Source organism: Macaca fascicularis, chromosome 9, assembly GCF_037993035.2.
Source record: "Macaca fascicularis isolate 582-1 chromosome 9, T2T-MFA8v1.1".
NCBI classification, from domain to species: domain Eukaryota; kingdom Metazoa; phylum Chordata; class Mammalia; order Primates; family Cercopithecidae; genus Macaca; species Macaca fascicularis.
In genome coordinates, this window is record NC_088383.1 from 98,552,608 (window position 1) to 98,576,467 (window position 23,860).

At 36.8% G+C, this 23,860-nt stretch overlaps 2 protein-coding genes across 15 annotated transcripts in view; one reads left to right on the forward strand and one right to left on the reverse strand.

Annotated features, from left to right (window-relative positions):
* PANK1 (pantothenate kinase 1) overlaps positions 1-12,803 on the reverse strand; it is a 119,572-nt gene extending 106,769 nt beyond the window's left edge. For 2 of the 10 annotated variants that reach the window (XM_074002178.1, XM_065521128.1), the window contains exons 1-3: positions 12,442-12,803; positions 10,881-11,008; positions 3,682-3,759 (exon numbers count right to left, since the gene is read on the reverse strand). In XM_074002178.1, coding sequence (XP_073858279.1) covers positions 3,682-3,730 — 49 coding nt within the window. In that variant the 5' untranslated portion in view covers positions 3,731-3,759; positions 10,881-11,008; positions 12,442-12,803. Of the gene's footprint in view, positions 1-3,681; positions 5,691-10,880; positions 11,009-12,437 lie in introns of all 10 variants that reach the window. The other 8 variants (XM_074002177.1, XM_005565924.4, XM_074002180.1 and 5 more) reach the window with 5 other exon arrangements.
* Positions 12,804-12,923: 120 nt separating this feature from the next.
* Positions 12,924-23,860, forward strand: part of KIF20B (kinesin family member 20B) — a 69,183-nt gene continuing 58,246 nt past the window's right edge. For 2 of the 5 annotated variants that reach the window (XM_005565917.5, XM_005565919.5), the window contains exons 1-6: positions 12,924-13,018; positions 16,571-16,718; positions 20,454-20,540; positions 20,632-20,748; positions 21,205-21,343; positions 22,246-22,430. In XM_005565917.5, coding sequence (XP_005565974.3) covers positions 16,572-16,718; positions 20,454-20,540; positions 20,632-20,748; positions 21,205-21,343; positions 22,246-22,430 — 675 coding nt within the window. In that variant the 5' untranslated portion in view covers positions 12,924-13,018; position 16,571. The remainder of the gene's footprint in view (positions 13,019-16,570; positions 16,719-20,453; positions 20,541-20,631; positions 20,749-21,204; positions 21,344-22,245; positions 22,431-23,860) is intronic. The other 3 variants (XM_074002171.1, XM_074002172.1, XM_045361182.3) reach the window with 2 other exon arrangements.

The window sequence follows — 23,860 nt, forward strand, 5'->3', positions numbered from 1 at the left end:
CCAAGATGGAGTTGCTTTGGCCACCACAGAATTCTACTTAAAGGAAGAGTTGTCCCTTCTCCCCCACTTCTTTATTTAATCAATTACTTCAATATATGGTCACAGGAATATTTATTTTACCATGTGGGTTATAATCCACTATGGTCAATATGGTTATTATTTAGCTTGTTGTTCAAATTGTTCCAGCTTTGGTCTTTTGGAGATTCTTTAGGTTGATGCCTGTGTACCTCTGACAAATCTTACTTTATTTTAAAGCATTTCCTTACTTTCTGGCACCACGAGATATTACAGGCTCATTTTGTAATTTCCCTGACCTGCCTGGGACCAACAACTTCTTGAAGGAACCCTGGTTCCTTTTATTTAAGAATGGTATTTAAAAATCAAATCTGGGTACTAGGCATGCTCACTATTACTGGAGTATCATTGCTTTTAGGTCCTATGACTGGGCATATACATATACAGTGTATACTAACCTGTTAGTATACACTGACCTGTGTACAGTGTATACTACCTGTACAGTAGTATACACTGTATACAGGTGTACATACCCCTGTGTGTATACACTTCTATATTTCTGTATAAGTACTAAAAATGATGAGTTGACAGGTACAGTAGCTCATGCCTATAATCCCAGAATTTTGGGAGGCTGAAGTGGGAGGATCTCTCAAGGCCAAGAGTTTGAGAACAGCGTGGGTACATAGCAAGGCCCTGTCTCTAGAAAAAAATACAAAAAATTCACCTGGCATGGTGGCATGCACCTGTAGTCCCAGCTACTTGGGAGGCTGAGGTGGGAGGCTCGCTTGAGCCCAGTAATTTGAGATTGCAGTGAGCTATCATCATGCCACTACACTCCAGCCTGGGTGACAGAGTGAGACTCTGTCTCTAAAATAATAAAAATCATGATTTCATACGAATACATTAGATTCCTATTCAATATCAGAATGTTCATTTCATCTGAAGGACTTTTAAAGACAGGTGTGTCCAAAGTTAAATGTCTGGTTTATGTGAAAGTACCCTTTCCATCACTACAGCCTTTTAATTGTGACCAATATACACACAAATGGCTTGTGTGTATGTCAAGGAAAAGGGGTCCCTGTCCATGGCTAGAGCAATATAATGCAGAATAAGAATATGAGATTGTGAGATGACTTATAAATTACACCAGCTGAGCAAAGCAAAAGGTCTGAACCAAAGGTAAATAGGAAAACGTAAGGCCCCCATAAGGGACAGACAGCGTATGTTCTGCCATTTCTACTTTCTGTACCAATGGCAGATATCAACAAATGACCACCACACACTGACTGACTAAGCAAAAACATGGCTCCAAATTTTCAGACATGCATTTCAGACAGCCACTACTAAGCAACTGGAATTCACACTGTAGATGACTCCTATCCCTAGGTTAAACAAATGAACAGCTCATGTAAACCATATTAGCTGGGAGAGGAGGGAGAACATTATCCGTCATTAGATTTTTGCACAAATTACAGAAAAAGCCTGACACAACGTGGTCAATGATGTTCAAAAATTCAATGACATGAGGCCAGTTCCTAGGGTTTGGCTCATGATACAAGGTTTCATATCACCTGGTGGCCAGTTCTTCATTTTAGTTTAGATATCAGTGGGACAGACTGTTAACCATGTGCATAGCTGAGATTTCCAGGTCAGCATAGTGACTCCAGGCATCTTCCAATTGAATGGGACTTGTTTCTATGACCGATCCTAAGAGAATGGAATGGATAACATTGTGGACACAGGACCCACCCTCCATATTCCTACTTACTAAGATGGAGTTGCTGCTGTTTCTCTCCCCTCTGGGATTCTCTCTACCTTCCATGTCAAGCCTCTCCTGTGCAAATTTAGCTCACCCCAATTGAAGAAATATGTTGAGTAGAGAATGGGAGCCAATCGCCAGTCAGGTTGTATATGAGTTTACATGATGGTGACGGTTTCTTATACCTGGTAAGAGTAACCAGCAGAAAGCTGTGGCATGAGCTAATGGGAAATAAGAGGGACAACTATGATGGAAAAATGATGAGGACAATAGAGGAGGTAGGTACTCTGGCAGAGGGACTGCAGAATAATGCTTACCCTTGGGCCTGTGAGTAGAAAGTCCCAAAAGAAAAGAGGGTAAGTTGAATGCAGTGTAGAAAATCTGGCTTTGTCAAATCAAATAGAATTCATACGGAAAAATGCTCACAATACAGTGTTCACTAAAAGTAATGTGGCCAAAAAACCCTGTGAATATAGTTTGGTCCCTAAGTGTATGAGTGTGTGTTTTCTTTAAATGTGTTACATGCCTACTACAGTAAGACGGCAAGGACAGGGTGGAGAACAGGAATGAATGGACATGGTTTCTGCCCCCATAAGGCTTACAGTTTAATACAACAGATAGCTTTGAAAGTAAACAAATGTTAAGAGTGATTATATCATTGGCTATCACATTAGGGATGAGTTTATTTTCTTTATAAATTGTATTTTCCATGTTTTCTACAAGAATGATGTATGCCTTTTATAGTGAGAGAAAAGCAACACATCTTATATTTTAAATGAACAAACATTACAAAAAATAAAACAAAACAAAGAAGACCAGGCTACAGGTATCAATTCACATTCATCAGGCTTATAATAACAGCTTTCTTTACAAAACAGAACACCAATTTTATGTATTCAGCTATGTCAAGGTCTTACAATAGTAGCTGAAATTATACAAACAGGGTTAAAAAATCAATCTTTGCTCACAAGGGAGATTAAATTATTGTTTGTGTGGTGTTTGTGGCACAGGGAGGTGAGAGGATAGTTAGCATCAGATAAAAATATTATATTTCTTTGATTAATAAGAGCTAACTAGATGTGTTTATATTTTATCAACATGCAATTTAACTTGATGTAGCGTAACATTTTCTATCCTCTGACTTGCAAAATGTTTCCATTCTTGGATGAAGATTTAGGAGATACTCTAATACACTTTATCAGCATCACACTGCCAAAGCATCTCTTAGAGTAAGAAAACTTGAAGAATGTTTATTATTACCTATGCTATGTCAACTTCCTAACTTCAATGCCAGAAAAAGCTTGTCTTACATTTTAAAAGTAGAGTAATGGAATATTAATAATAGCAACTACGCTTAATGAGTATTTACTTTGTGCCAGACATTTTACATTGATCACTTCACTAGATCATTCACAACAAAAAAGAATCACAGATCCACAATCTCTTATCTAAAACTCTGGGGACTGGATGTGTTTTGGAAATGAGAGGTTTTTGGAATTCAGGAAGAAATTGGAATCCTTTCGAATACAGTACATAAATTGCATATATTTTGTAACATTCCAAATGGGTACAGGATAGTACTATGTAATGAAACACATTAATCTTACTATTTCTGCAAATAAATGTATGAAAATTCACACTAAATGAAACAAAACCATAAGTAATATTACAATTTACTTACAAAAATATATTAGTAAATTTATTGGTAAATAACATTTTTACATAAATAAGTTTCTTGGTGTATGAAATAGGAAGATAAATATAGACCACACATACTATAAGCTTTTAATGTGTTTTGTCACTTGTGAAAAAGCTTCTTATTTCTAAAGAAATTTTAAGTAAAATTTAAAACTTATACTGATGAAAACTAACCCATATCACATATACATGCAATGAATGTTCATTACCTCTGACTGCCTGAGAATCTTGGAGAAGAGGTTGTTCCAGTATTACCATGTCTATGAAACCAGGTTGGAGCTGGACATCTGATGAGCCAGAAACAGGATTGTCAAGAGATGAAGCGGCATTACCACAGAGAGCTTTATTAAATACTTTCCCAGTTTCACCTGCCTCCTTAACACTGGTTTCTGTCTAAGCAGTTTCTCTTTAATTGACTAAATTGTCATCAGCTCTTGCTCACTGATAAATGTACATTGTTCAAGGCCAGCAATTAATCAGTCACACATTTTCACCATATGATCTATGGAAATTTTTTTCACCCAAATGCATAATGTCATCATCATGACTACTACCACCTTCATATTGATCTGCATTTAACATCATCTCAGCAATTTCCCCATCACTCTTAGGGTGCACTATGGGTTCATCATTATCAATATTAACCATTTCTTCAATGTCAGCTTCTTTTAACTTATTTACACTTTTGGCTGATAAACTTTTGGCAAAGGTAATGAGTTATGCTACCATTGTCTTCTCATTAGAGTCATGAAATCCTTCAAAATCTTCATCAGCTAGGTCATTTTCAAACATCATTGTAGCCTAAAGTCTGTGCCAACCATTTGTTAATGTTGACTTATCAACATCATTCCAAGCATTAGCAACTGTGTAGATGGCATCCTTAAGACTAAATTCTTTAAGGAAGTCCTGGATTTTCAGGCCTCTGTTAACTGAAGCAAGCATACTTTAAAAAAAAAAAGTGTTTATACTTGCTCTTCACAGAGTGTAGAATTCCTTGGTCACAAGGCTGTATTACAGACATCACACTGGGGGAAAAGTCAATGCCAAAAGCATTGCTCTTCACAAGATGTGCAGGAGGGGGATATGCAGAACCGTTATCTAGAAACAATAAAATTTTGCAATTGTCTTCTGGTCCAGTTTGCAATGAGCTCATGCTGCTGGCACAAAGTGCCTATCAAACCAGTTGCAAAAGATTTTCCATTACTGATGCTTTCTTGTGTGCATAATAATGTACAGGTAAATTATGCACACCTTTTAAACAGCTTGGATATAGGCTATTTCCGATCACTGCCAATTTTATCTTGTGTGTGCCTGCAGCATGAGCACACCCAAGAACAGTTAACTTTTGCTTGTTATCTTTGACATCTGTTGTTGCTCTTTTGTTAGCCATTGTTGAGGTTTTTCTAGGAACACAGCACCAGTACAGAGCTGTCTCATCAGCATTGTAAATCTGTTCAGGGCTAAGATTTTCATGAGATATTATCTTAGCAAATTCATCAATGTAATTTTCAGTAGCTTCATCATCAGGAGAAGCTTTTTCACCAAGATTTTAAGATACTTGATTCCATGACACTTTTTAAATTTCTGCAGCCAGCCTTCTGAATATTCACACTCTCCTTCAACATTCAGTTCTTCATGGTATATTCTAGCTTGTTTCATGACCAACAAACCAGTCAGTGGTATATCTTTACTTCTTTGTTGTCGAATTCATTCACTCAACACAGGGTCAAGGTCTTCATTTTTGGCTCTATGCGTTATTTTTCTAATTTTCATTAGTTCCTGGTTATCACTGTCACTATAAAATTTCAACACCTTGTCTGTTTCTTGAAGTCATATATCGTGGTGGTTCCCATACCATATTCTTCAGTAAGACACCTCACAAACATACGAACATCAAGTTTCTGCAATAACTCCACTTTCTGAGATACTGATAAAGACAGATGCTTCCTTTTCTTCTTCTCACTGTTACCCGTAGGTATATCTTTAGCTCTTTTAGACATTTTCCATGGAATTAATCCCCAAGTCAGAAAATGTCAGCAAATAGAGGAATGTGTGACTTATGGATACAAGTGCTGAGACAATAGAGGCCTCATATTTGTTTACAGTAGGTTTTTTTTGAGCATATAATCCTGGTGCCAAACTTACAAAAACACTTTTGGGTTTCACAGTGTTTTTGTTTTTTGTCCTGTTTTGGAATTGCAGAGTAGAGACTGTAGACCTGCATTAAAAATATCATTTTAATGATGAAAAGACTGAGGCTCAGTTAGTATCTTGCTCAAGGTTATGCAGCTACTACTTGTCTTTTCTGCTTATATTTAGTCTCCTAATATTTGGTCACTTTAACAGACAGAAAAATGTTTGTTTTTCTGGTATTGTCTGCCAAGATGATTTGAGCTAGAATAGTTTTAGCACAGGAACCTGATACTCTTATTTGACTGACACAGTCAGTAGTTGAGCCCCAATGCTGAATAACATGGAGATGCTGTGGCAAGAGGTTAGAGTTCCTAAATTTATAGTTATTGAATATAGATTTTTCTTTTTGTACCAAATGATCTGTTTGGTACTTACTGCCTGTTACTTACTGCTTCACAATGAGCAATCAGGAAAAATGAAAGAGCTCACTGCAAATGTCCCAAACACTCCCACAAGTATTCCCTAAATATCCACTCATTTAAAAGGCTTTTTTGTTTGCTTGTTTCTAAACTGTTCTGAAAATTGTACATCCCAACTGTGACTCAGAATTGTTAATCAAGTTCAGAATTAAAATACATTTTATACATTCTAATAAAATGTTCTTTTAATTTAGAATTCAAAAAGAATTCATTAGCATTTTTAATGACTTTTAAGCTTCTGTGGTTTGAGCCTTATTTCATGCACTCTTTTATAAGTTCCTACTGGAAGGCCAGCTTTTCTTCCTCATTCTCATCTTCCCCATATTTAGATCTTCTTCATATATCTAATATGAACTGTTACAAATGCCTGAAGTTTACTGATTCACTCCCAAGTCTTTCTTTTTCTACTGGGTGTAACAGCAGTCCTTTTGGCTGGACTGTTATAAAAATGAGTAAAAGCACAGTTCTGTAAGACAAAATTCTAAACCCCCCAACTGACTGAATGAACCCCTCTGTTGGCCAAGGGCATTCCAAATTAAACCTGAAAAACTAGTTCAGGCCTTGATGGGAAGGGTGGTGGTTGGGCATACCTCATTGTACCCTCCTCCCTTTGGAATTCAGGCACAAGTGATCAGCGTTAACAATAAAACAGAGATCTTAACACTGGCAAAACAGACTCTTTGTAGCAATAAGATACCAAATTCTAACTTGACTCCAGTATAGCATCACATGACAGCAGGCCCTGAAAGAAACTGAAGTATTTTACCCCAAAATATATTTCTTTGACATATTTTGAAATGGCTCTGCAAAGCTGTCTCTTGTGGGGATAAGGATCCTATAGATAATCCTTTTTCTTTTCTAGATCTTTTCCTGATCCAGGAGAGACTAACTAAAGGTCTTACATAATACCTTTTCAGGTCTGATAAGAGATGTTTGCCATCTACTCTCTCTGAAGCCTGCTACTTGGAGGCTTTATCTGCTTAACAAGAACCTTGGTCTCCACAACCCCTTATTTTAACACAGACATTCCTTTCTACTGATTCCAGGTCTTTAGATAATAATTTAGCTCTTTCAACCTATTGCCAATTAGAAACCGTTTGAATCCACCTATGACCTGGAAGTTTCCCTGCACTGCCCACCGCCAATTCGAGTTGTTCTGCCTTTTCAGACTGAACCAATGGACACCTTACATGTATTGATAGTCTGCCTGTTAACTTCTGCCCCTCTAAAATGTATAAAATCAAGTTGTAACCCAACCACCTTGGGCACATGTTCTCAGGACCTCCTGAGACTGTGCCCCAGGCTTTGGTCACTCATATTAAGCTCATAATAAATCTCCTCAAATATTTTCCAGAATTTGACTCTTTTTCATTAACGGCTAGTATAATTCAGAAATGTTTCAATTCTAGTAAATAATTGGGTATTACGTGGAATACCTGGGTGACAAAAATTATCTGTACAATACCTGTGACATGCAATTTACTCATGTAAGAAACCTGCACATGTACCCCTTGAGCCTACAAGTTGGAAAGAAAAAAATCCTAGTAAATATGAGAAATGTATAACATTGAGACTATGTTATATAAAAATATATCATATGTAATATATATTATATAATTTTATATAATATATTATGTTTCTATATTATATATTACACATTTATATAATATATATTTTATTATAGATTATATATAATATACAAATATGTAATATATAACATAAATATTTTATATAATACACATGTATTATATAATGTATATTATATAATATATATTATATATAACATACTGTTATATATAATATATAACATATATAACACAACGTATTATGTTATATATTATGTTATATATAATTTACATGTTATATATAATATATAATATATATAATATATAATTTTACTCCTATAAACGCTTACATTTCTTTTAACTTTCTGACTCTGTAATCACACTTAGTTTAAAACACAAACACACTGTACAGCTGGATAAAATATTTTCCTCCCTTATATTCTTATTTTATCAACTTTTTTTAATTTTAAATTTTTAAAATTTTTTTTACTTTTAAAACTTTTTTGTTAAAAACTAAGATGTACATACATTGGCCTCTCCCTACAGAGGGTTAGGATCATCAATATCACTGTCTTCCACATTCACATTTTGTTCTACTGGAAGGTTTTCAGGGGCAGTAACATACTTCAAACTATCTTCTATGATAACAATGCCTTCTTCTGGAATAACTCCTACAGGACCTGTTTGAGGCTGTTTTACAGCTAACCTTTTGTTTTTCTTTTTAACTGCGTTTTTCCTGAGACTAAAGCTAGTCAAGTTGACTCTGAAGAAAAATCACCACCACAGCTTACAGATTCCTTCACTAAGGAGGTAATGGGATCTCATAGCCTAATACATAGTGAATGATTAACAAAGAAATGCTTCTTTTTTTCTCACACATTAAATTTTCTTTTCTTCTCTTTTTTTTTGGTGGGGGGGACAGGCTCTGGCTATGTTGCCAGGGTGGAGTGCAATGGTATGATGTTGGCTTACTGCAACCTTCGCCTCCCAGGCTCAAACCATCCTTCCACCTCAGCCTCCGAAGTAGCTGGGACTACAGGAGGACACCACTACACCTGGCTAATTTTTGTACTTTTGGTAGAGATACGGCTTCGCCATGTTTTCCAGGCTGGTCTTGAACTCCTGGGCTCAAGGAATCTTACTACCTCAGCCTCCCAAAACATTGGGATTACAGGCATGAGCCACCAAGTCCAGCTAGGACACATTAAATTTTAAAAAATGTTTATCACAAATTCAAAAAGATCTTATAATAAAAAAACTCACCCTTTCACATCTCCAGGCCTGCTTTCCAGGGGCAACTATTCTTATAATTTGTTTTTAGTATTTCTGGCAATTACTATACCAAATACTGTATCTTTAAATGATACGCTCCTCCTAATGTTATTTCTTCATGTATCAATTATAGATATCTATGTACTTCCTACAGACAAGCACTTAGCTCTAGATAGTTACATATATTTTTTCCTGTACCAGTTACCTTTGCACACTGAAATGATATGCTTAAACTTCTACATCCTGTTGTCTCATTTCTTGATTTGCACTTTGTAAGATTCTGGTATTACAGACTAAGACTCAATCCTTCTTGTTTCTTCTCTTCCTACACTTTTCCTTCCTACCTCTGCTGAGCAAAACCTAGGCCTTAGAGAATATAATTCTAGCTCTTCTTTAGCATGTCATACAGGGCCCTTTATGATCTAGCCTCTGCCTACTTTTCTTATCTCCTGCCATTACCCACTTCAGCTAATGTTCACAGTCATGCTGAAGTAGGTAGTTTTTGGAATCTTTTGTGAACTCTTGTTCTTTTTATCATTGTCTCACAGCTTTCCATGGCCTGGAATGGCCTCCTCCTACAATTCACTGGCAAATCCCAATCACTTTCTTCAGCCTACATGCTACATTAAGAAATCTTCCCTAGTAGATGTCCCTTATTACATCAAAAAGTATTTATTGAGTACTTGTTTTGTGCAAGGTACGGTTTTAGATGTGGGGGCTATAGAGGACCAAGATAATAATGAGCTTGGATTCTAATGACTTAATAAACAGATTTAATAAATATTACTACCTTACTACCATTATGAAACCTACTATGTGCCAGGATTATACTAAATAACTTACATAAGCTATTTTAATCCTCACAACAATTTTATGAGCCCTATGAGTGGCTGGGCTTGCACTCAATCTCAAGTCTGACTTCACAGCATTACCTTTAAGCTATGCTCACTCTGCTCCCATTACTCCTTGTTCATTTCTATTACAGCATTTGTCATGTTTTGAAATACTTTGCATATGGATTTCCCCATATGAACCACAGGAGATAAAAAAATTATTTTCAGGATGGTGTAGAACCAGTGCCATTCTAGATGTATACGAAAGAAGTTAATACATTATATATAATGGCTGCCTAAAGGCTTAGGGATTAATTGTCTCTTGAAATCCCAGGTTGAGAAGGGCTGCTTTAGAAAAAGGCCTGTTAAGGGCCTCTCAAGGGTAGAGAAATCTGCCACTTAGTGGGTGACTGATAAATTTTTGTTGAACTTGTTATTTAAACCTTTGTAATTAATACATCCTCAAAAGTATTATTTTGGGATTGAAAAGTGAGTTGCTTCAGTCTTGCTTCTAGAAATGGCTTTGCAGTAGGAGTTAAGCACTTAGTATTTTCTTAAGAGAATTCCAGGGGTGTTGGATCCAAACTTTGGGAGGAGAAAGAATGCATGGACTCTAAAACCAGATGACCCAGATTCAAATTCCAGTCTCACTGTTTGTTATATAAATTGAAACAAGTTATTATTTAACATGTGCCAGATACTTTTATAAATACTTTACACTATTACCTGATTTAATCTTCAACATTTCTATTTAGTAGATACCTTTACTCTTTCCTTACTAGCTCCACGCCTCAGTTTCGTCTTCTATTAATAGGAGTTAACAACAAATTGCCTTACAGAGTTACTCTTAGGATTAAATGAGTATAAAGTGCTAAGAATACTACCAGGCATAAAGGAAGTTAGCTATTACTAACAGTAGAGACTGTGGCCAGGGCAGAAAATCACTTTGATGTAACTTAACTTACCAAATTTTTCATTTTATGTTAATATTCACTTCAAGGGCACAGATGGAATTCTTTGGAAAGGGTACTAAATCTTAAGCACTTCCCAATCAAGCTGGCTCTGCATCTCCCTAAGGGAAAAACCCAGCAGCTGGTGCTGAAATGAAAAACGTAGGAAAAAATACCTCTAAAATCTGGTCACTTTTCTGCAACTCCTCTGCCATCTTCCAAGTCCACATTATCATTATCTTTTCCTGGAATCTCTTGCAACAGCATCCTCCTTGGCTGCCTCTAGTTTCTCCAGGAGATTAACCTTTTCAAAAGATAGACGCACATTGGATTGTACCATGCCCATGCTTAAAACCGGTTATCCAGTAAGCATTTCATAATACTCAAGTCAGTAACTTGGCTAAGACTCACAGGGTCTGGCCTCCGCCCATGCCTCCAGATTCACTCCCCCGACTCCTCCCCATGGTCTCTACCCAGCCACATAAGCCTTCATTCATTGTTCAACAAAGATTGATTTGCTTGTCTTGTGTTACAGTCATTGAGGATACATTAGTGACCAAACAAAACACAGTTCTTCTACTCACAGAACTTACATTTTATGGGGCAGGGGAAAAACAACAATTGCTAGTTGTAAAAAGTATAAAAATGAAATTGAACCTGCAAATAAAAAAAGAGTGCTCACTTGAGATACAGTAGTCAGGAAAGTCTTCTTTAAGAAGGTACTATTTTAGATGTAATCTAAAGGATAAAGGGAAGTGCCACGTGTTGAATGGCGAAGAGAGAATTCAGGAAGAGGGAATAACCCATGCAAAGGTTCATACATGCTGGAAAGAAGTTGTGTTTGAGGTATCCAGAGCAGATCACCTTACTGTACAGTTAGTGGGCAGTGAGGTTGGCTGACACCTGATTGTGCAGGGCCTGGGAGGCCATGGTAAAGATCAGAATTTTATTCCTTTTTCCCCCTTCTCTTTTTATTTTAGAAAATCTCAGTTATTTTAGAAAGTTGCAAGACTAGTACGATGTACACCATTATACCCTTCACCTAGATTCACCAATTACTATTATTTTGCCACATTTGCTTTCTCTATTTTATTTTTTTGCCATATCTTTTGAAAGTAAGCTGCAAACACTGTGACACTTTGCTAACTACTTTAGCAAGCGCCAGCGCCTTCCAAAAACAAAGGCATTCTTCCACTTAACCACAAATTCATTCTCACATGCAACCAATTTAAAACTGATTCATCTAATATGTAGTTCATATTTAAATTTCCCCAATTGTCCACAAATGTATTTCGCATTTTTTTTTAAATCTATAAACCAACTAAGATTCACAGATTTCATTTGGTTTCTTTTGACTCTCGACTAAAGCAATTTTCCACTTCATTTTTTTCTTTTTCCTGTCATGACACTGACACTTCTGAAGAAGAGCCTAGGCCTTTTGTCTTGTAGAATGTTCTACATTGTTTTTTTCTGATTGTTTCCTCATGATTAGATTCATGTCAAACATTTCTAGTACAAATAGCATCAGGTGCTATTAGCGGTGCTAAGTACCTTCACTTGGTTAAGGTATGCCTAATAAATCCCTTCAGTGTAAAATTCTATTTTCCCTTTATAATAAATGATCTGTAGGGTGAAATTCTTTGAGATAATAACATCCTCTTCCCCGACAACCTTTCAGTTAATGTTTTGTTTTAGCATCTTGCATTCATTAGTTTTAACATTCATAAGCTTACCTACATCAATTTTGAGACTGGCAGTTGCACAATGGGGATGCAGCGAGGGAAGTGACCCTCCGGATCCCGGGATGCCCAGTCTTTTCAGATCCCGTAGGGACAGGACTGGGAAGTGGCTAGCCCGCCATTCCTCGGCCAGTCCTTGGGGAGTCGCAGGACTAAGTGCAGTGGCAGCGGCCTCACTTCGGGCCTTCGCCACATCTTTAGTGCCTCGAGGACAGAATCGGAGATCGGTGTCACAGTCAACAGCGTGGGACTTAACGACAGCCGCGAGGAAGCACACTACTAGTGCCCGACTAGCCGAGCTGCTAGGTAAACGAGACCGTCGGCACCCGGGCTTCCCACGCCTGCTTCCGCTCTTTGGCTGCCCGCTTTTCAAGACCCGCCCCCACATTGGAGAGCTTCTTCCGGGAGCCACTAGAAAGTCCGCAGCGCCAGCCGGCGGCGCTCCCTGGCGGAGCTCCGGACGCCACACCCACTCCCAGCGTTCAGTGCGGTGCCCTGGCCGCCATTGTTTGAATTTGAAAACGCTAACATCGCAGTGCTTCTCGCGGGTCCGGCTAACCAGGCGACGTTTGCAGGTGAGAAGGTGGCCCGGGGGAAGGTGTAGGGAAGGAGGTGGGTGACTACATATTTATGGGGCCTAAGGTGGGGAAACGGCTTTGGCAATGTGGACATGTTCCGACAGTGCTCGTACCCCCGTGGAGGTTACTGTCAGGAACTGGGTTGCGGAGTGATGGGAACACCGGGTACGCAGCGAGCATTGAGTCATACTATTTCGGTTAGGGTTTAAATCTCGCCTCCAGTGCTTATTAGTTGAGTGACGCAAGACAATTCATTTACTCTCTCTGTATCTTAGTTTTCTTGTCGGTTAAAAGGCGGCAATAAAGTATCGATTTCTTTCGGCTTTTGTGAAGATTAAATGGTAATGTGTAAAGTTGTTAGTGCTGGCACACAGTAGTTACTAAATGTTTGCAGTCATTAATGTTATTATTGTTGTTGCTTCTGTTGTTGAGAAACAGGCCTCTTTTGCCACAGCTAGTTTTCTGAAGCTCTGAGGTGAGCAGTTTGCTCGGCAGGTAGGTAACACGGCCTTTTTGCGGGGGGAGCCGTGTGGTGGCCTCTGTGCACTTATTTCCAGACTACTCCTACTGGTGCTTGAGGCTTGCCCTTCTAGGGTTTTGCAGTGCCAGGCTGAAGAGTTCGTGGCACAGTGACTGCTGTTATTTCTCAGTTTAGAAGGCTTTCTCCATCTCGATTCGCTTCCTGGTTCAGTGATGCCTGTCTGGCACAATTCTCTAATATTTTTTGCTAAAGTACTAGTTTACACAAGTTCATGCCTTATGGGTTAGGTAGTGTAACAGTGTATGTGTTTTATTACATGTCCAAGACTCCAGATTTTAAATTGTAAAATAACGTAAAATACTCATCAGTTAGTTGTGAAGACTTTTTGAGGCTGTGTGTTGTAGACCACATTTAGAAACCTCATTCAGTAACAGATTCTACTATTTTTCACTAAAGTCTCCAATTGCGAATTCTTATTGGAGAGAAGATAAATAAAGATGCAGTTTTCCAGTCAGAGCAGCCTTTTGAAATGAAAAATGAGGTCTTGAAGCCTGCTGTCACGAAATATAGTATTGCAGATTAGGACCGATTTTTTGGGGGGGGGAGGGGAGAAGAGTTTTTTCTTTATAACCATTATTTTAAGTCATTAGTCAGAGAGTCTTTATCCCTACATAAGTCACTGAATTTGTTGTAGGGGCTACAGAGTGGTATAAGATAAGGTTCTTGCCATCAAAAAGTTTCCAGTTTAGTTGGGTAGGCCATGTATAAGTAGTAGTCATATAAAATTGCAAGAAGTTACATCTCAACACTTTTAGAAATGCTAGGAAGTAGTTTGTTCATTGAAAAATGAGCATATGAACAAATACTTTATTATAACTGCTTTTCGTACACAGGAATATTCTTGAAACCACAGATGTTTTTTAGTTTTCTGGGCATTTCCATGAACTCTGTGTTTTGAAATGTCAAGCCGGTACTTTAACATTTTGCAAATGCTCCCCGCTCTGCACCCCTTTCCCCATGATCTAGATCGGTGCTTTCCTTAGTCCTTTTGCAATTTAGGGGAAAAAATCCAGCCACGTTCTTGTGATACGTTTAGGAATTTCAGCCTGATCAAGGAAAAAGATTGTCAACAAGGTGACAGGAATAAACAAGGACTTTGACAGAATTGTAGGCAAAGGAAATCCCTCTCAGTATGGGACGTTTTCTAGACCAGGGTGAGGGGCCACCATCCAGAGGGGAAAGAGGGCAAGGGGGATGGGGAGTGGGGAGGAAAGAATCATAGAGGGGCTTACATGTCTAAGTGATGTTGCACAGTGGAGAGTCTCTAGATCATAGAACTCTCAAGGGCAGCAGCAGCTTGGGGGTCTTGATAATCCCAGGTTTTATGTGTCTGGCAAATGTTGGGTGCAGTTTCATGGGGCGTTCAAACCTGGCAGGCTCTAAATGGCTAAAAATATGCTTATTTTGGGCCATATTGAAAGTAAATGGATGCTTCAGAATTTGAGTTTGGCACCCCAGCAGGCTTTTTTTTTTTTTTTTTTTGAGACAGAGTCTTGCTCTGTTGTCAGGCTGGAGTGCAGTGGCACGATCTTGGCTCACTGCAACCTCTACCTCCTGGGTTCAAGTGATTCTCCTGCCTCACCCTCCTTAGTAGCTGGGACTTCAGGCGCACGCCACCACACCCGGCTAATTTTTTTGTATTTTTAGTAGAGATGGGGTTTCACCATGTTGGCCAGGATGGTCTCGATCTCCTGACCTTGTGATCCACCTGCCTTGGCCTCCCAAAGTGCTGGGATTACAGGCGTGAGCCTCTGCTCCCGGCCATAGGCTTTTTAATTTTTATTTTAAACATTTATGGTCTTTGATCCAGTGGGCGTTTGAGCTCAGATCCCTACCAGCTGTGAAGAAGTATACAATTTAGGGCCGTCATGCAAGGGCCATCTTTGGTTCATTTTGTATAATACCTGTGGGTTTTGCTCGTTACTACTTTCTTGAGCTAGGGACCTTAGTTTGGGAGTCACTGATCTGGATATTTTATAATCTTGTCAAAAAACAGCTCAGAGTCCTCCCCCTCTCTCTGGTATTGTACATCTAGTAGATTCTCAGTAAATATTAGAATGTTAGTATTTTTTAGTTAATGTTATCCTTAAGTTTACCTTTTAGTTTAGTGATTTTATGTTTAATTCAATTGTAATAGTTTACTGATGCATTATTCCTATTTAACTTAAAACCTGTGATGTGTCAGGTACTGTTTTGAATGTGTTTACATATATTATTTTACTTTTTACCTGAATTTGAAATTGAAAGTAATTTTTCAGATAGCTGAGTGTTTTTTCTTTTTCCCCTTGGCAGAGTCTCTCTCTGTCGCCCAGGCTTGAGTGCAGTGGCGCAATCTCGACTCACTGTAACCTCCACATCTGGGGTTCAAGGAATTCTCTGCCTCAGCCTCTCGAGTAGCTGGGATTACAGGCGCTCGGCACCACGGCTGGCTAATTATTTTGTATTTTTAGTAGAGATGGGGTTTCACCATCTTGGCTAGGCTGGTCTTGAACTCCTGGCCTTGTGATCCACCCCCACCCCCTTGGCCTCCCAAAGTGCTGGGATTACAGGCGTGAGCCACCACGCCAGGCCCAGATAACTGAGTTTTAACTTCTAAATGCTAAAAGAAAGTCTGTAAGTAACATTCTACAGGAGTCACTAAGTAGAGAACACAAGGTTATAATTTACTCTGTGATCTCCTTACTATTTGAGTTTTGAGAGGATTTCAGGGAGAGAGTAAACGTTTTATACCATCTTTACAGATTACCTGTACTCATGAAACCTCTTTGAATGGATATTATATGAAAATAGTAGGCTGTGTTCAGTATTATTAGATTCAGAGTCTGTAAATATAATTTGATCTTTTGTCTTTCCTGTAGGCTATTGTGTTATAAATGAAGAAATGTAATGCTTTTCTTTTCTAAAATCTAGTTATTTGGAAGGAAGTAGTGGGCTAGACTTTTGAAAGTGTGGGTGGTTTATATGCTGACTTACTAATGTTATTAAAGAAGTTACTGTTATTCTTGCAGAATGGAATCTAATTTTAATCAAGAGGGAGTACCTCGACCATCTTATGTTTTTAGTGCTGACCCAGTTGCAAGGCCTTCAGAAATAAATTTTGATGGCATTAAGCTTGATCTGTCTCATGAATTTTCCTTAGTTGCTCCAAACACTGAGGTAAGTACAAGAAAAGTATTGTGTTGATTATCATGCCTCCTTCTAATGCAAGGGTTGGCAAACAATGGCCTATTTTTGTATTACCTGTTTTTGTACTTAGATACAAGCTAAGAATGGTTTTTATATTTTTAAATAGTGGAAGAAAAATCAAAATAGGAATAATATCACATAACAAAAATTATATGAATTTCAAACATCACTGTCCATAAATAAATTTTTATTGCATCACAATTGTACTTTTTGGTTTATTTACTACATCCGTTGTGGCACTATCATGGCAGAGTTGAGTAGTTGTGACAGAGACTATAGGGTCTCTAGAACCTAAAATATTAGCTATCTAGCTTTTTACAGAGAAAATTTATTGACTCCTGGATTGACATGACGTTTTTGAGATTTGTCATGCATCATATATCGTAATTTTTTCCTTTTTATTGCTAAGTAGTTGTCTGTTGTTCAGATACGCCACATTTCCATTTATCATTTGATGGACGTTTAGGTAGTTTACAGTTTGAGGCCATTATAGGTAATGCCACTCTGAACATTCTTGTGCAAGCCTTTTTGTGGACTTGCGTTTTCATTTTTCTTTGGTAAATACCTAGGAATACAAACTGTGTAAGTTTAACTTTATGAGTAACTACAAAACTGTTTTTCAAAGTGGCTGTTCCAGCACCAGCAATGTGTGTAGGTTCCAGTGCTTCTACCTCTTTGCCCACACTTGATAATGTAAATCTTTATTTCTAGTGGATGTGTAATGGTATCCTGTTTTGGTTTTAGTTTGCTCTAATGAGCACTCTTTCAAGTATTCTTGGCCATTTTTCTACTTTCTTTGTAAAGTGTCTCTTCAGGTCTTTTTCCCATTTAAATTAGGTTGTTTCATTAGTGTTGTGTGAGAAATCTTTGTGTATACAAATCCTTTGTCAGCTTAATAGTGTCTTGATCAGATGTTTTAAAATTTAAAGGCATTCAATTTAACATTTATTTTTCTTTTTTGGTGAATTTGTGTGTGTGTGTTCTCTTTAAGAAACTTTTGCCTTCCCCGAAGTTTTTGTCTTACTTTTTCTAGAAATTTTATAGTTTTCATTTGAGTAGTTATATCTATGGTCCATTTTGAACAGTTTTTGTGTGCAGTTGATACAGGGACCCAGGTTAACTTTTTTCTTTTTCGTTTTAGCTTCCATACATTTTTTGAACTACATAAATAGTTATTTCAGCATTATCTATTGAAAAGACTTTCCCCATTGTTTTGGTGCCTTTACAAATGACTGTATATATGTATCTGTTTCTGGATTTTATTCTCTTCCTTTGACCTATTTGTCCTTATTTCAACACAACACCATCTATTTCTGTAGGTTTATAATGATTCTTGAAATTAGGTAGTGTGAATTCTCCAATTTTGCTTTTCTTTTCTAGGAAAATTTTGGCTTTTCTAGGTCGTTTGCATATTCATAAATTTTAGAATCAGCTTACCAGTTTCTACAAGGCAGCATCTTGGGATTTTTGATTGAGTTTGCATTAAATCTGTGGATCAATTTGGAGAGAATTAACATCTTGACAATATTGAGTTTTAATCCATGAACATGGTATTCTTCATTTTATTTAGGTCTTTAATGTCTCAGCGGTATTTTTTACTTGTCAGTGTAGAGGCCTTTCATGTCTTTTTTCAAACATATTTATAACATTTTAGGTTATTTGATGCTATTGTAAATAATATTTTTAGTTGCTTTATTTAGGCATAATGAAAAATTGCATGTATTTCAAATATGCAGTTTGATAAGTTTTGACATATGCATACACTTGTGTAACTGTCACCAAAGTCAAGCTAATGAATATATCCATTACCCTCAAAAGTTTCCTTGAGGCTCCTTGTAAGTCCTCCCTCCCATCACACCTCCAAGTAACCTCTGATTAGCATTCTGTTAGTATACGTTAATTTTTTGTAGATTTGTTGGATTTTGTATGCATATGTTCATGTTGTTTCTAAATAAAGAAAATTTTGTTTCTTCCTTTCCAATTTGGATGACTTTTGTCTTTTCATTTCCTTTTTTTTCTTCCATTTTTCTTTTCCTTTTCTTTCCCCTTCTTTCCCCTCCCCTTCTTTCTTTCTTTCTCTTCTTCCCTTCCCTTTTACCTTTTTCCTTTCCTTTTCTCTTCCCTTTCTTTTTCTTTCCCTTACCCCTCCTTTTTTCTTCCCCCATTTCCTTCCCCCCCCACGCCCAACTACACCAGCTAGAACCTTTAATACAATGTTACTGGAAGTGGGGAAGCAGAAATCCTCTTATTACTCATTTTGCTACTTATCTTAGATTGAGTCTTTCCTGTTAAGTGTGTTGTTAGCTATAGATTTTTTGTAAGTGCCCTTTATCAGGATGAGGAAGTTTGCGTTCATTACACTCTGCTGAGATTTTTTATTACAAATGGATGTTGGATTTTGTCAAATGCTGTTTTTCCATCTGTAGAGATAAAAGTTTCTCTTCATTTATTCTTTTAATATGGTTAATTGCCTGGATTGATTTTTGAATGTTAAACTGACTTTATAGTCCTAGGATAAACCATTCTTGGTCAGATATTATTATCCTGTTTTATATATTGGCTAGTATTTTGTGTGGGAAATTTTGCGTGGGAAATTTTGCGTATATCTTAATGTGCTATTTTGTTTTCTAATTTTTTTCTGAGGCTATCTTTGTCAGTTGTGTTATTCAGGTTATGTCAAACTCAAAATTAGTTAAGATATTTTCTCTTCCTGTATTTTCTTAAAGAGTTTATGTACAATTTGTGTGGTTTTTTTTTGAGTTGGAGTTTCGCTCTTGTTGCCCAGGCTGGAGTGCAGTGGAGCCATCTCGGCTCACCGCAATCTCAGCCTCCCAGGTTCAAGCGATTCTCCTGCCTCATCCTCCCGAGCAGCTGGGATTACTGGCATGCGCCACCGTGCCTGGCTAATCCATGCCTGGCTAATTTTGTATTTTTAGTTGAAATGGGGTTTCTCCATGTTGGTCAGGTTGGTCTGGAACTCCCGACCTCAGGTGATCCACCTGCCTCGGCCTACCAAAGCGTTGGGATTACAGGCATGAGTCACCGCTCCTGGGCTGATTATTTTCTTAAATGTTTGATAGACTTTACCGTTAAACTACTAGGGCCTGGATTTTTTTTGTGTGTCATTATTTAGTTTGAAAATGGATTCAGTTTGCTTAATAGAAATTGGGTTATTCAGATTTTCTAGTTATGTCTGTTTTGATTAAGTTGCATTTGTCAAGTAGTTGTTTCCTTTTTTTTTTTTTTTAAAGTTAAAACATTTCTTTAAAATTATATTTTCTACGCACGTTTCTTCCTCAGAAAAAGTAACAAGGAGAATGGTACATAGTAAAAAAATTCTGAATGCCTCATGGAATTGAGCATTTGAATAATAGAATATTCTAGTTACTTTTGATTTATTCTAGAGTTATATTTTCCAATGACTTAGGGCCTCATTAATTATATTAGGCTTTTGTGGAATAAAGGCTTTTTGTAAACTTCACGTATAAATACAGGAGATGGAGGAAATTGGATCTTTTTTGGTGTATTTTGTTTTTATTTAAATAGATTTGTTTTTTCTAATATGATTAAAAGCCGGATAGTGACTGCTTAGAAATTCTTTATGATCTTAGATTATTATGTAAAAATTAGCTATGTTAAGGAAAGATGGTCTCTGAAAAGCCATATCTTTCAAAAACACAATATTGTTCTCCTTTATTTTTTAAGGCAAACAGTTTCGAATCTAAAGATTATCTCCAGGTTTGTCTTCGAATAAGACCATTTACACAGTCAGAAAAAGAACATGAGTCTGAGGTTTGTGTTGAATTTAATAAAATTTTAATATTTTACTTTCTTTTAAATTGGCAAAATACTAGTTTTTATTTATTGGGGGTATGTATTCTAGGGCTGTGTGCATATTCTGGATTCACAGACTGTTGTGCTGAAAGAGCCTCAATGCATCCTTGGTCGGTTAAGTGAGAAAAGCTCGGGGCAGATGGCCCAGAAATTCAGTTTTTCCAAGGTAAAACTGAAGTGTTTTTGTTTTTTGTTTTAAAGATAAAGAGACTTGGCTTAGGCTAAATTGCTATATAATTATATATAGTGAACTATACATTTTGTGCTTATGCAACTTAGATTTTAGGTTCTAGTATTTTTTCCTTAAGGATAAGACTCAAATCTCAGGTCTGGAAATACATAATTGGATGTAAACAGATTACTGTAGTGTTAAAATTATTATTAATATATTTTTAAGAAATATTCTTTTCAAAACTTAGGTGAATACTTGATTCCTTGGTATAGATTTCTATCTTGAAAACTTTCTGGTAGTAAAACTATCAAATGTATTTGTGGGAGTGGGAATGTGGCACCTGTTTTAAGAATGAATCTTTAAAATTTTTAAACAGTGTGTTGGGTTGGAACGTACTATTAATATTAACTTGAATTTTCTAAAAATAGTTTTTAAAAAATACTTGCTTAGGTTTTTGGCCCAGCAACTACACAGAAGGAATTCTTTCAGGGTTGCATTATGCAACCAGTAAAAGACCTCTTGAAAGGACAAAGTCGTCTGATTTTTACTTACGGGCTAACCAATTCAGGAAAAACATATACATTTCAAGGTAAATATTGTTTTATTTTGGTTGGAAAGGATAAGGAAGCAGTAATAATCACTCAGTATTTTTATAATACATACATGTAGTTATGTCGGTATTACCTAGTATGTGTTTGCTCTATTTTTAATAGTACTAGCATATTGATTATGTATTGCTGTTGGTTTTTTTTCTGGAGACAGTCTCACTCTGTCGCCCAGGCTGGCGTGCAGTGGTGTGATCTCGGCTCACTGCAACCTCTGCTTCCTGGGTTCAAACGACTCTCCTGCCTCAGCTACTGAGCTTCCCGAGTGGCTGGGACTACAGGCGTGCGCCAACAGTTTTTTATATTTTGCCAAGCCAATTTTTATATTTTTGTAGAAATGAGGGTTCACCATTTTGGGTAGGCTAGTCTCAAACTCCTGACCTCAGGTGATCTACCCACCTTGGTCTCCCAAGGTGCTTGGATTGCAGGCAAGCGCCACCACGCCTGGCCTTGCTATTGGCTTTTACTTCAAATTTATTTAATTCATTTGCAAAAATACCCATTGATAGAGATTTAGATGATGATTAAAATCCATAAAAAGTATTGATGCGATACAGAGAATTAAGCATAAATGACCAGGAAGAAATTTTATATTTCATTTTACCTTTATAGTTTGTGGTTATGGATGATTACAAATCTTAATATGGTTGCATTATCTGAATGTAAAATTTCAGGTTTACATCAGAATAATAGTCAATAAAATGTTGGTAATTACCTACAGTGAATAACAAAGTGATGGAAAACTGAGTAATCCTCACCTTCTAACATTTTCGTTTTAATTGTTGACTCTTGCCTATTGGTAGTATAAAAGGAGCTTTAATAAACAAGGAAAGTTTCCTCTTTCCTAGTAGACTGAGAAAGTGCAACACAAAAATTCCTTTTGCAGGCACAGAAGAAAATATGGGCATTCTGCCTCGAACTTTGAATGTATTATTTGATAGTCTTCAAGAAAGACTGTATACAAAGATGAACCTTAAACCACATAGATCCAGAGAGTACTTATGGTTATCATCAGAACAAGAGAAAGAAGAAATTGCTGGCAAAAGTGCATTGCTTCGGCAAATTAAAGAGGTATGAAAATATTTTAGTATGTAAAATATGTACAATTCCTGACTTCTTATAAACCCTTTAGATTGTTTCAACATATATTGGAATCTGTTTTGTGGTGTTAGTGTTTTTTATTATTTATTTTTTCGAGAAAAATAAAGCTTAAAGTTTGAAGACATCTTTTCTATTTGTACCAACAGCAAGAATGTTTAAACAATACAAATGTAAATGGTTCTGAAATCTTTTTTGATTGTTGTAGAGCCAGCATTGTGCTTTTTATGTAATGATTTTTTAAAATTCTGTTTTTTAATTGTGAAAGTAATATGTACCCAAAATTTAAAATAGGGAATGTGAGAAGTAAAAAGTAAAAGTTTCCTTTAATTTCATTCCTAAAGAAAAAATTATTAATAGATTGGAAAGCATCTTTTTTGGGCCTTTTCTCTCTCTGTATAAAATCCATACGCAGAGCTTTCTATCTGTATATACACAAACATATATATGATGTGTATATCTTCATACCTTTGTCTTTATATGTATGATACAGGTTTTTTTTTTTTTTTAAACAAAAAAGAGATCTTACTATGCTTACCATTCTGTGACTTGGTATTTCATTTAGCATATCCTAAAACTTTTCCAACCTTAAATCATGTACCTTTTATCTGTTACGTCTTTAACGTCTTTTTTTAAATTTTAAATCAGCTTTTAAAGCCAAGTCTCCATTGATGGCCATTTGTATTGTTTCTATGTTTTGCTATTTTGAACAGTGTTTCAGTGAAGAAACATTCCATTGCAAATATGTTTGGTGCTAATTTTCCCAAACTCAGGCCAAGATTGGATATTTAATAATGTCTGGTTTGATAGGTAAAAAATGGCTCACTTGAGCTTACTTTATATTTCTTTAATGGTAAATTAGGTGATTAGTACATCTTAGAATTTTTTCCTGTGATTTGTCACGTACATTCTTTGTCCATTTCTCTAGTATTGTATGACTTGTTTACTGATTTATTAAAATGTATTTAAAAAATGAATACATTATTATTGTATTACTGTATGGGTTGCAAATTTTCTGGCTTATTGCTTGTTTCTCCCCTGCCCCCATTGTGTTTTTCTTTTTTTTTCTTCCTTTTTTTAGTTTTTAGAGACAAGATCTTCCTTTGTCCTCCAGGCTGGAGTATAGTGGTGTATGATCATAGCTCACTGCTGTCTTGAACTCCTGGACACAAGTGGTTCTCCTGCCTCAACCTCCTCTGAGTAGCTGGAACTACGGGGCATGCCACTGCTCCTGGCTGTTTTGATTTTTTTGTAGAAATGGAGTCTTGGTATGTTGCCTAGGCTGGACTTGAACTCTTGGCCTCAAGAGATCCCCCTCCCTTGGCCTTCCAAAGTATTGAGATTACATGTTTGAGCTGCCAAGCCTGGCCCATTGTGTTTTTCAGTATTCATCTACTCAACAA